This window comes from Lithobates pipiens, unplaced genomic scaffold (genome assembly GCF_037356315.1).
Source record: "Lithobates pipiens isolate NorthernLeopardFrog02 unplaced genomic scaffold, aLitPip1_a1.2 Scaffold_23, whole genome shotgun sequence".
NCBI classification, from domain to species: domain Eukaryota; kingdom Metazoa; phylum Chordata; class Amphibia; order Anura; family Ranidae; genus Lithobates; species Lithobates pipiens.
The window spans coordinates 15,458,290-15,471,708 of record NW_027507785.1 but is presented as its reverse complement, the minus strand read 5'-3'; the positions used below and the strand labels follow the sequence as shown (position 1 = coordinate 15,471,708).

The 13,419-nt window shown below is 45.2% G+C and overlaps 1 protein-coding gene across 1 annotated transcript; it reads left to right on the top strand.

Annotated features, from left to right (window-relative positions):
• The first annotated feature begins 11,036 nt into the window (after positions 1-11,036).
• On the top strand, positions 11,037-12,035 carry LOC143927068 (olfactory receptor 5AR1-like). Its single transcript, XM_077451025.1, has one exon. The coding sequence runs from the start codon at positions 11,073-11,075 to the stop codon at positions 12,033-12,035; it is 963 nt and encodes a 320-aa protein (XP_077307151.1). The 5' UTR covers positions 11,037-11,072.
• Positions 12,036-13,419: the final 1,384 nt, after the last annotated feature.

Below are 13,419 nucleotides of genomic sequence, written 5' to 3'. Positions count from 1 at the left end.
CACGACCGCGCAATTGTCAGTTAAAGCGACGCAGTGCCGAATCGCAAAAAAGTGCTCTGGTCAGGAAGGGGGTAAATCCTTCTGGGGCTGAAGTGATAAATCCCATTGAAAACTTGTGGTCAGTCCTCAAGAGGCTGGTGAACAAAAAAACCTAAAATTCTGACAAACTCCAAGCATTGATTATGCAAGAATGGGCAGAATCAGGGCAAGAATCAGTCTGGATGTGGCCCAGAATTTGATTGGCAGCATGCCGGGGCTAATTGGAGAGGTCATGAAAAAAGAAGGGTGAACACTATATTGACTCTTTGCATAACCGGTTCCCGAACCAGTGCATGCCGGTGTACGTCGGCAGAATGGCACGGGCAGGCAAATGAGCGTACCTGTACGTCCCTTTAAATTTGCCACCCTGCCATCGCGAGCGCGCCGCGTGCTGGTTGGGACCCCCATGAGTCCGGTCGCGGGTCCCACGGACTCGATCGCCGCGGGCATACCCGTGATCGTCTCACGGGGCGGCTGAACTGGGAGATGCCGTTGTAAACAGCATTTCCCCGTTCTGTCTAGCAACTAGTGACGCTGATCTCTGCTTCATGTGATTGGAGCAGAGATCAGTGTTCACTAAATTAAAGCCCAGCCCCCAACAGTTAGTAACACACCCCTAGGAACGCTTAACCCCTACACTGCCACCCGCTGGTTAACCCCTTCACTGCCGGTGTCATTTACACAGGAATCACTGCATTTATATCGCACTGATTGCTGTATAAATGACAATGGTCCCAAAAATGTGTAAAAAATGTCCGATGTGTCCGCCATAATGTCGCAGTCACAATAAAAATCGCTGATCGCCGCCATTACTAGTAAAAAAAATTATTAATAAAAATGCCATAAAACTATCCCCTATTTTGTAAAGGCTAGAACTTTTGCGCAAACCAATCAATAATTGCTTATTTTACCAAAAATATGTAGAAGAATACGTATCGGCCTAAACTGAGGGGAAAATTTTTTTTTTATATATTTTTGGGGGATATTTATTGTAACAAAAAGTAAAAAATAATGCGTTTTTTTCAAAATTGTCAGGGCCAATTTTGGACAGAAGCCGATTAACCTACCTGCATGTCTTTGGAGTGTGGGAGGAAACCGGAGTACCCGGAGGAAACCCACGCAGACACAGGGAGAACATGCAAACTCCAGGCAGGTAGTGTCCTGGTTGGGATTTGAACCAGTGGCCCTTCTTACTGCTAGGTGAAAGTGCTACTCACTACACCACTGTGCTGCCCGAGGTAGTGATGAAAAAATGTCAATGTCATCTGTGTTAGCTCCCTGACCAACAGAAATTCATGAGACTTGACATATTTACTAAGAATGTCTTGTCCATGTGTACGGTGTTCTGAGAAATGATGGATTCAAAACCACTGAAACTGATCTCCCTTCATAACCTAAAATTGGTCATTTTAAAATGTTCAGTTTAAAGTTATAAAGGGAGATCAGTTTCAGTGGTTTTGAATCCATCATTTCTCAGAACTCCGTACACATGGACAAGACATTCTTAGTAAATAGGTCAAGTCTCATGCATTTCTGATGTTTAGGCAGCTAACGCAGATGAAGGCTGTAATACTAATGTTATCCACTAGAGGGAATAACAAATCCTTTTAGATCACATCATTTTTTATATGAATATTGTAAGAAAAATATTTTTCTTTCCAATCTTCATATCTATAAGGGAGCTATCGAAAAGAAAAATATTGCAACAAATAAAAACTCACCTCGGTTGCAATGCGTCTATGTTCTCCTGGATTCAGTAGGCTCCGCCTCTTCGATTGAGAACCACCTTGACTGCTTTGGTCAACCAGGGATGGGATAGAATCTTTGCAAAATGTATGAGCAATAATAATAATAAAAAAAAATAATAATAATAATAATAACAACACATGGAAAAGGAGGAATACGGCTGCTACCTGATCATCTGTATGTCCCGCTGGAACTGCTGGATGCTCCAATTAATGTGGACTGAATCTATGTCCTTCTTCTGGAGTTTGGCATAGAGGAGGTCCACATGCGGCACGATGTTGTGGAAAAGCGTAAGAAAATATGTAAAATCCTGATCCTCCAGCAGCACGGCAAAGCCTGCTGCCCCTCTCATGGTAAGAGGGTGAAAGTTACCGGAGTCTCGCATGGTTTCAAAACAGCAGACGCATAGTTGCCAACATTGTAAAAAAAAAAATCTGGACACTTTTTTGGCAGTAGGCGGAGTCGTGGTATAATTAGGGGGCGGGGCATGCATTTATAGGTGTGGCATAAGAAAAGGTAAAAATGCGGCGCGAGAAGCGCGATGCGGCGAAATATGGGCATGGTTTACGTAAAATAGTGGGCGTGGCTTACATGGGGCGTTGCTCAAAGGGGTGTGGTTAGAGTCTGAGATGAATGCGGGAGAGAGGGAAAGGAGGGGGATGGAGAGAGGGAAAGGAGGGGGTGGAGAGGGAAAGGGAAAGGAGGGACAGCAGCCCCCCGATCCTACACCACAATAGCAATATGTGTTTTCCAGAGTTTGACAATCAGCAGATAAAGATACTCCAAATACCTGGTGTTAGCGCTTCAATCATCCCGGCGCCATGATAGTATTTCTATTATTACATTGTAATATGAAATGAAATCATTCAACTTACCATAATGCAGAATCAGTGGGAGCCATGAGCGCGTCACTAGCCACGTTGCCAGCCACCAGATGCCATCAGGTGTCCCAAGCGGAGTCTGTCCTTACATCAGGTGCCCCATCAGAGGTACCTTCCTCACATCTGTGTCCATCAGCGGAGCCCCTCCTTACATCTGGTGCCCCTCTGACATCCACAGACTGGCCCCCGACATACCACTGGCCCCCACATTCACAGACTGGCCCCCGACATCCGACTGGCCCCCACATCCACAGTGACAGACTGGCTCCCGACATGCCGCCGTTGCCGCGCAGAGTCAATTTAACTGTGGCGCCGCCCCCACTGCACTTTACACATACACACATTGGCAGCGGGGGTGGGCACCACAGGTATTCTATTGTAGACCAACTTCTGGTCTTCTTAAAAATGGCGGGCGGCGGAGACATTGTGTCCGCCGGCCGTGGACCTCTAGCGGCCGGCGGCAAAAAAAACGGGAAATTCAATTTCCCGGGACAAACCGAATTTCCCGGGACATTTCCCGGGACAAAATTAATGTCCAAGTCCCGGGAATGTCCCAGGAAATTCGGGACAGTTGGCAACTATGTCAAGTACATCTATGCACTTGGGTGATCTCGCAAAAAAGCTGGCAAATCCTCCAAGGTTTGCAAAAAAAAAAGTCTCACTTTGGGCATTTGAGAAGTGGCCTGTTGCATCATCAGATTGAGCCGATGTGCATAGCAGTGGATGTAATGGGCATTTGGGTAAATATCCTGAATCTTCTTTTGAACCCCTGAAGTGGCACCCCTCATCCCGCTGGCTCCATCATACGCTTGGGAGATGAGTTTATGTTTCTGATCCCCTGGAAGGATGGCAGCAAGGCGCTCTTGTAGTGCTGTAGCAATGGAATCCGCATTAGCGGAATGTAGAGGAATAAACTCAAAAAACCTCTCCTGTACATTGTTTTTGGCATCAATGCAGCGCAGTACAAGCACAAGTTGGCACTGTGTGGCAATATCAGTGGTCTCGTCAGCCTGGATTGAGATTAAGTCGCTGCTCTGTGCTTCTTGAATAATGTGCTCCTTCACTACAGACAGCATACAGTCCAACAGCTCGTTCTGCACGGTTTTTGAAGTTCCCTTAAAAACAGTGGCATTCTCAAGGTGTTCTTTCTAAACTCCATCAAGAAAAGCAACAAAATTAGGATTTTTCGGAGCTTTCACTCTCATCATGACCACGCAAAGCCAGCTCAAATGCACCACAAAATTTCACACAGTCTATTATCCTAGACGGGATGTGTCGATTTTTTTGTGACCTCTTCATTGTGTCTTCTAATGGAAATTCTGTAGCCTGCATCTAGCTGTTCACCAATGTAGCACTAACCCCCGAAGGAGCTGCTGGTTAGATTTTGGGCTTACTGTTACCTTCTGTCTTCCTCGTTTCACATCTAGGAGTGTCCCGTGCTAATGCCCCAGTAACTTGAGTGACCGTCAACAGATCCACTTGAATCTCCACGTTGTTGTAGAACACGCAGGGAAACTTAAGCTTGAAAACACTTGTAGGATACCTGGATCTTTCAGCCAGCTTGGCGATATCCACAAGACCGGATTCTCTCGGGTACTTCAGCCCTTCCTTACTAAGAAACCAACCCGTACGCGGTCTTCTTCTGAAGAGTCCTTCCCTGGAATGCTTGAAGTCACTGGGTCTCTCCTGAACCGGAGACGGCACCCAACCACCTCAGAATCCTTCTTCAGTTTCCTTGCCCTGGGCTAGCCAGCCGCGAGACATCAAAATCGGGTGGATCCGCACCCCAGGCCATAGCCTTCCTGGGGGCTGGTCAGGAGGACCAGGACCATGAAGTCAGTACATCATTCTGGACCAGAACCCCAAACCAAATGCCTGTTGCTAGGCACATAATCCTAATCTTCCTCTTCCTCCTCCGCGGAGATCTTCTTTCTTCTCTCCTCGTTGCGTTGTCTTCTGGATAATGGGTCGCGCTGTGTTCTGGGAACTGTGTGTCCCAGAATACAGCGAGTCCCATTCACAAAGCGCTGCGCGACTCGCGCATGCGCAGTAGGAAATGGGCAGTGAAGCCGCAAGGCTCCACTGCCTGTTTCCCTTAGAAGGAATGGCGGCGCCGGGACCTGAGAGCCGAGGGACGGGTCAGCCTCGGGCGGCCGACATCGCGGGCGCCCTGGACAGGTAAGTCGGCTTATTAAGTCAGCAGCTGCAGTGTTTGCAGCTGCTGACTTTTAATTTATTTTTATTTTTTAAACGGCCCTCCTCTTTAAGCACCTAATCAGACCATAGTTCCATGGCTGCCAGAAGAGACAGTGCCCCCTGTGGCCAGACTGAACATTTCACAGTCCAGTAAGACTGATGCTGAAGTCTAATTTAGATAATTGTACCCAAACCAAACTACAGTTTAGGCAATTTTAACTTTGAAAAAAACGCATAGCGCGTGCTCTTCAGGAGCCACCGCTACACCAATGCTACACTTCCCAAAAAACTCGCGCCTCATAACATTGTCAAGATGGCTTTGGGTAGTTTCATGCCGCTTGCATTTTTTAGTGAGATGCTTTAGGTCGTTAACCCCTGTTGATAGCCACAGCGTGTCGGTGCCATGACTTTGGAATAGCAAAAAAGGAAACAATAATAGGCAGGAGTCACATCACATCCAGCTAGCCAACTCCATTTATTTTAAGAAGTGGTGGAAAAGCTTTGCGTGTAAACTCGACCACGATCACTTGACCTCTGCTGAATTTGCAGTTTGGGTTGATGTGGTCCAAGCTCCTTTATCCTCTTTTTTTCAAAGATGAAACCACATTTTCACTCATTTTGAAAATAAATTGCACTATGATAAATCCCTATAAGTCAAATGAAAATATGGGTAAGTTTAAAAGAGAGATTATGGCGCTGCCAAATGCAAGTGTCGATTTAATCAAATGCAGCCTCACTGTGTCCATCAATTGCAGCCTCACTGTGCCCATAATGAGGGGTTCCCACCATGCCTGTGCTGAGTTCCCGGGTCTGTACAGCTGCTGGCTGCTGTGCCCATTATAAGGGGTTTCCCCCATCCCTGTGCTGAGTTCCTGGCTGGCTTTTATACTGTGGCAATAGACTTCAGAGGACAAGTGTACAGGGTACATTATGTAGGTTCAATCTGATCACCAAATTTTTCCAGCTGTTCTGGATGCATGTTTATTCAATAATGCCATGTGAAAAACACAGGCAGAAATTTGAAGTTTATCTTGGAAAAACAATAGCTATCAGTTGTTATTTCGGGGTATTTCCCTTAAGGGCCGGTTCACACTGCAGGCGAGGCGAGGCGACTCCGACTTGCCTCGCCGCGACCTGCCGCGACCTCAGCGGCAACTTGCAGATGACTTCTGTATAGAAGTCAATGCAAGTCGCCCCGAGGTCACCCAAAAGTAGTACAGGAACCTTTTTTCTGAGTCGGAGCGACTCGAGTCGCTCCTCTCAGAACGGTTCCATTGTACAGAACGGGGGCGACTTGCGAGAGCGAGGCGAGTCGTGTCGCCTCGCATCGCCCGCTGTGTGAACCGGCTCTTAGTGTTGAATATATTTTTTATTGAAACATTTCAAGTAAAGACAATAAACAGTAACCATCATGAGGCAAATGCAGACAGGAACAGTAACAGGAGTACATTTACGGGAGGCCGGCTAACGACTATTGGCCACAGCCGGTCCCCGACGGGAAGCTTGGAGAGTAGAGAAGACGGCCTGCTCACCGATCCACGAGGCCACAGTAGTAAGAAATACTCATGGGTTACTACATGAGGCAATATTTAAACAATAACATAGAAAAGATAGAAAGAAAGAAAGAGAGAAGAGAGAGGAGCAAAGTAAAAAGGAGCAAGGCGGTATAGGGGAAAGCTAAAAAGCGAGAGGGGAGGAGAGGAAAGTGGGAGGGAGGGGGGAGGGGGAAGGAATATGGGCAGGGGACGGGGAAGGGTAAGGAAGAGCCCACAGTGACCTCATGAGTTCAAGATATGGTTCATTAAAGTGTCAGAGGAAGAGAAGCGGAGCCAGATCGACCATTGAGAAAGAAATTTGGCGTAAGTGTCATTGTCCAGTGCCAACATCTCCTCCATTCTCATGGTGTCATTCATAATCGACACCCACCGTGACAATGGGGGAGTGGTTGTCGTCTTCCAATAAGCGGGTATCAGCTGTCTAGCAGAGGACATAAAAAAACGGAGTAATCTTTGTCTCTGTGATTTAATAGACCCGGGCAGTATAGAGAGTAATGCAATTTTTGGAGAAATAGGAACCGGAATATCAGCTAAAAGATTATAACATTCAAAAACCTGCGTCCAAAAGGGGCGGATCCTCTCACAGTCCCACCAGACATGCATGTAAGTTCCGACTGAAGCTTCACAGCGCCAGCAGGTGGCAGGTGTAGACGGGAAAATCCTGTGTAAGGTAGCAGGGTCCCTGTACCACCTTGATAATAGTTTGTAGTTCTTTTCTTGGGAGTAGCAGGAGATTGTTGACTTATGTGTGAAATGAAAAGAGGTATGCCATTCCGGCACAGAGATGTCTTCACCCAAATCCGCAGACCACAGCCTAGTGTAATGTGGGAGTTGATCATGTGCTAAAGTCTGCAGTAGGTTATATAAGGAGGATAGTAAGTGTTTGGGAGTTTCTGGAAGCGAGCACAGTTCCTTGAAGTCGGTAAGCTTGCGATGTATTTGAGAGGAGGAGTGTAGGCGTTTGGCAAATGTGGACACATGTAGGGCCGTGAGCCAATCTCCGGAATCTGTCACGGAGACCGGGGTCCCCCGAGAGGGATGCACAAATGTACGGGCTTGCGGCCATTCTGTACGCTTAAAGGGTCCTAGGGAGGCTGCCCCCGTACTTTGTGGTAAAGCAGGATGGTCAAAGAGGGACGTTAGGGGGCCCGGATCCGAGGAGAGAGTGGCGTTTAGCCCCGTCCTGTACCACATCGTCAGGGAGGCCAAAGTCAGTGGGGACAAGGAAGTCATACGAGAGTAGTCCTGTTTATAACCCCATGGAAGAGCTCGGAGATCCACAGGAGAAAGGTCCTGTTCAACAGACACCGAGGCCTTGCAGGAAGGGCGAGAGAACCATTCTATGATGCGAGTCAGGTGAGCGGCCTTATGATAAGTCTCAAAGTCAGGGAGGCCTGTTCCCCCCATAGTCTTCGAGATCGTTGGGTATTTCCCTTTAGATTGCACGCTTGAAAGGCAGTATAGACTAGGGGTCTCCAAACTATGGCATGAGAACCGCATCCGACCCACTACAAGATTTTACCCGGTCTGCAGCAACTCTGATATGATGGTGGCTAACAATGCTGGGTAACAATGTCAACCTCCAAAATCCAAACAAACAGTCACTTCCTGTACAAGTCTTTAGGTTGTTGCGAGTTAATGATAAACAGGTGCGTTACACATATTTGGTCACTAGATGGCTCTAGTAGGAAACCACAGTAATGTCCGTATACCTCACATTAAAGCATGCATAATCACATCAATAAACAAGGATGTCATTGCTACACTTGCTTGAGCCACGTTTGAGATCTCCCCAGAGTGGCTCAATGATATTGAGGTCAGGAGACTGAGATGGCCACTCCAGAACCTTCACTCTATTCTGCTGTAGCCAATGACAGGTCCACTTGGCCTTGTGTTTTGGATCATTGGCATGTTGGAATGTCCAAGTACGTCCCATGTGCAGCTTCCTGGCTACTGAATGCAAATGTTCCTCCAGAATTTTTGATAATATACTGCATTCATCTTGCCATAAATTTTGACCAAATTTCCTGTGCCTTTGTAGCTCACACATCCCCAAAACATCAGCGATCCACCTCCGTGTTTCTGAGTAGGAATGGTGTACCTTTCATCATAGACCTTGTTGCCTCCTCTCCAAATGTAGAGTTTATGGTTGTGGCCAAAAAGCTGTTATCATTCATATTCTCTGAAAAATAGCTAAGAAACCATAAATTCTGCCAGGGTATGTAAACGTATGAGCACAACTGTATATGTATATGTGTATATGTGTGTGTGTGTGTGTGTATATATATATATATATATATATATATATATATATATATATATATATATATATATATATATATATATATATATATATATATATGTATATATATATATATACACATAGTGTTGTGAAAAAGTACTAGAACTTAAGGAACTTAAGGCCAGACATTCAGCTTCAGGATTTTCTGGTACAGCTCAGAATTCATGGTTCCATCAATTATGACAAGTCGTCCAGGTCCTGAAACTGCAAAGTAGCCCCAGACCATCACGCTACCACCACGTGTGACTGTTGGTATGATGTTCTTTTTATGAAATGCTTTGTTAGTTTTACGGCAGATGTAATGGGACACACACCTACCAAAAAGTTAAACTTTTGTCTTGTCAGTCCACAGAATATTTGCCCAAAAGTCTTGGGGATAATCAAGATGTTTTTTGGCAAATGTGAGACGAGCCTTTGTGTGCTTTTTGGTCAGCGGTGGCTTTGGCCTTGGAACGCTCCAAGCACACCATTTTTGCCCAGTCTCTTTCTCATTGTTGAATCATGAACACTGACCTTACCTGAGGAAAGTGAGGCCTGCAGTTCTTTAGATGTTGTTCTGGGTTCTTTTATGACTTCCTGGATGAGTCGTCATTGTGCTATTGGTGCTAATGCGTTAACCATCCCTTCCCGGCACAGCGTGTGCACTGTGTGTGTGTCAGTGGAGTGTTGCGTGCTCCACACAGCTTTCTTCCCTGCTCTTCTGTGACAACACACCAAATTTCTTTCTGATCACTTGCACAGATGACGAGGGAGGTGGGGGGATGCTGGATTATGCAACGGGAAGCAAGTGAGCTGCCACCCCCATAGAGATGCCACTGTACTCACCTGCATCTAAAGATTTTCCCCTTGATAAAGCCAACCTCTCAGGTATAATACTGTAACACCCAGTGTAAAGACAAACCCACTTATTTCCCTGCACCCCAAAGTCTTCAAAAGGCCCCAACGTATCCGGCAGAATATTCACCTCAAAGACTAAACACAGATTTACTTTATCCTGAGGGCAGATCTGTGTTCAACCTTAAACCTTAATCTCTTAGGCCTAAACTTAGCACCCGTGTTTAGGAGTTCTCAGGTGGCATCCACATTGTTACATTGTTGACCACTTGGGGCAATTTATCTCATACATAGAGCTACTGTTTATGCCCTAGGGGTCACAGTATATGCTGGAATCTAAATCTAAAGCACCCGGAGGGACTTGGTGAGGCTTATTGTGTATTCATTATTGTGTTCATGCTGAATGATGTTAATGTGCCAATATATTCTGTGATAATTTTATGGCATTAACTTGCCAATACAGCCTGTTATTTTTTTATAGAGTTGTGAATCCAATTCTTGTGTGCCTGCTGAAGTTTTACAGAGAGGTATACTGGTGGCGTCAGTGAGGTTGAGGCCTCACACAGGGCCAGACAACAGCAGAGGACCCAAATTTACCAGCGTCTCCTGTAGGGGTAACGCTACATAGAGATATACTTTATTTTTTTCAGATGGTCACTCAACTGCCTAGAATGGCCTATGGTTGTTGGCTGTAAGTCCAGCACTTTAAAAGGTTCCAAGAATCAGAAAAGTCAAAGTGTAGGACCCTACACCAGTATGTCCACTGGAAGGTTACCCAAACCTTAACCATGCACGGGTTTTATTTTTACCCTGTCTTTTAATTTAGCAAATAAGTAGCAACTGTTGTTGAATATTGCAGAGATGCTTGGCTAAAAGTAAACTTGCCATAAAATAATAAGGGATCAACCGTTGCTGTCACCCCGCTAAAACTCTGCTTGACTAATTGACCCTGAATAGTTCAGGGAACTTGGAGCAAGTATTCATATAAGGACTTTTCTCCAAGTATTCAAGCCAAAGGACTAGCATGCCTGCTGGACAAGTAGCTTTTTTAAAAGGAGAGGTCAACAGAAAAGCAGCCATCATAAGACATCTTAAAAATAGAAATGAGAGGACCAGATTAAGGGCTCATTCGCACATGTGACTAGGAAGCACTAAAAATGTGTAAATAAATTATTCTGACCCCCCTCCCCCACAACCTAACACAGTGGCCAGAAAGGGTTGGACATAAGCCGTGCAGGTGACATATTGCCTACCAGTTGATTGTCCATGGTCCTCTGAAAAGTGGTTCCAAGCACTAAGGAACGTACTCAAGGACAAGCAGGGATATCATTAGGTGACAAAATTTGGCTTATATACTTTGGCAGAACTAAAAAGATTGTTAAGGGAATACTGTCGTTTGATGATATTGATATTGTGATGATTGAAGTCCTTTAAGACCTGCCTAACCAAATATTCTGTTTGAACATTCTTCTGTCCAGTATACAGATTTAACACCTACTTTACATTGAATAAGTCACAATGGAGAATGGTTCCACATCCAGGGAAGACCTTGAGCTTCTTGGACTTAAAGAGATGGAAGGACTCAGATATTTTTACTGTCTTCTTCTTAGTGTTATCTATTTGTATATTTTGATCTTGAGTATTGGAATTGTGTTTGTGGTATTGACTAACCCCAGTCTCCATGAACCCATGTACATTCTCATCTGTAACCTGGTGCTCAACGGCATTTTTGGCAGCTCCTCGTTTTTTCCAAAGTTGTTGGCGGACCTTTGGACTTCATCCAAGACCATTTCCCGTGATGGCTGCCTGGCCCAATCTTTGTTCATCACGGTTTATGCCTACCTGGAGATTATGACTTTTGCAGTCATGGCGTATGACCGTTATTTGGCCGTGTGTCACCCACTGCAATATGCTACCTTAATGACCAATGCAAGGGTGATCACATTTTTGATCAACTGTTCTTTTGTCTTATTCATGTTACTTTTGGTTAGCACTCTGTTAACAATGAGACTACCACTTTGTGGGACACAAATCAAGAACGTTTTCTGTGATAACATGTCAATTTTTATCCTGGCCTGCACAGACACTTCTATAAATAATATATATGGAACAATTATTACCGTTGTGATCATATGTTCCATGCTGTTAATCATTATCTATTCATATGTGCGCATATATATTGTCTGTCTTAGATTATCTAAAGAGTCACGCCATAAGGCCCTGCACACCCTGGGAACACACCTAATCAATTTTTCCATTTTCCTCCTCGGCTTTTCCTTTGTGTTCATCCGGCACAGATTGAGCACCATTAACTTATCTATAAGCACCCACGTTGGGTTATCTATGCCTTCACTTGTGATTCTTCCACTCATGAACCCACTCGTTTTTGGGGTAAGAACGACGGCCCTGAAATCAAAAATGGTTTTACCTTTTAAAAAGGTGGATGCACTCATGAAACCTCTACGCCAAATGAACAAATAAAATAAATACTAAAATAGTGAGAAAAAATTATTTTTTCCTTTTTTTTTTGTGAGCTTCTCTTCTCTACTTTTTGATCAGATCTTCTGAACTGGATTAAAGTACATAGACCTATTTGAATGTCAGTGTTTAAAGCGGAACTACACACAAAAGGGGAAGTTCTGCTTGTTTGCCCACTCCCCCTTCCATTTAAGTTTTGGCATTTTATTTTTTACAGGTACCCGCTCCCACTTCTGGTGACGATCCAAGTAGAAGTTCAGACCCCCTCCCCCCCTTCCTTCCCCCCAGCCTTCTTTGATAGGTCACAGGTCCCAGAAAGCTGTGGGACTATTCACAAAGTCCAGTGCAGCTCACCCATGCGCAGTGGGAAGCTTCCCACAGTAAACATGCCGGCGCCTTGACTTGAAGACGGCCAAAGAGCTGGCTCGAATGAGGACCAAGCTGGATCCCTGGATAGGTAAGTGTCCTAATATTAAACATCAGCAGCTACAGTATTTGTAGTTGCTGACTTAATTTTTTTTGTTTTTAGGGTAAAGAACCATTTTAAAAACTACCCCCTGATGTGGTCCAGCCTATTTCAAATACCCCCTGGCACTGGCATAATTATGACCAGAACTTTCTCTTTCTTTTAAAAATTTTCCAATCTCTCATCACTTCTTTTAACAACTGAAAAACCTACGTGGAGTTGTTTAATACTTGATTTATAATTTGTATTCTAATTTGAACTCTAAACTGGGGTTGGCGACCCCACCGATCGTGGGCAGGTGACGGGTAGATCACATTCTTGTTCCTGCTTGTCAACCCTCAACCTAAAATGCTCCTCCTCCACCTGCAGAGCGATGCAGGGAAACTATGATCTCAGGCATGTTCAAACACAAGCCCAAACTTACCTGAGCTCTCCTGTCCCAAAGCTGTCAAAGCCAACAGCGAATCCTAGGAGGCAGATGCATTTCCTGCCCCGCAGCATGTGGGGCAGAGAATGCCTCCACCGCCTATGATTCATTTTCACCATTGACAGATAGCTCAGATGGGTTCGGGTTCTTGTCCAAACATGCTTCAGCTCATCTCCTGAGTGTACTTGGCTGATCCCCACCAGCTCTCCTTTCCAATCCATACAAAGTGCTTGTGGGTTACTTCACGTGGGATGGAATAGAGAGAGGGGGGGGGGCAATGGGGATCTCAATGGCAGAACAGGTAGATCTGTCACAGCAGCTTCACTTTACTGCTCTGCATGAGGAATGTATTCTGTATCATAGACCACTGCTTTCAGTACTGTACCCTCCTGACCAATGCTGGGACAAGGTCATCCAGCACCCAGGGCAAAGATGCCAAATTGTGACTTCATGTCTTATTTATGATGTGCAAGCTTGGGGGATCCTAAACCTCA

Coding starts and splice junctions, on each gene's coding strand:
- LOC143927068 (XM_077451025.1), top strand. CDS start 11,073: ATGGAGAATGGTTCCACATCCAGGGAAGACCTTGAGCTTCTTGGACTT.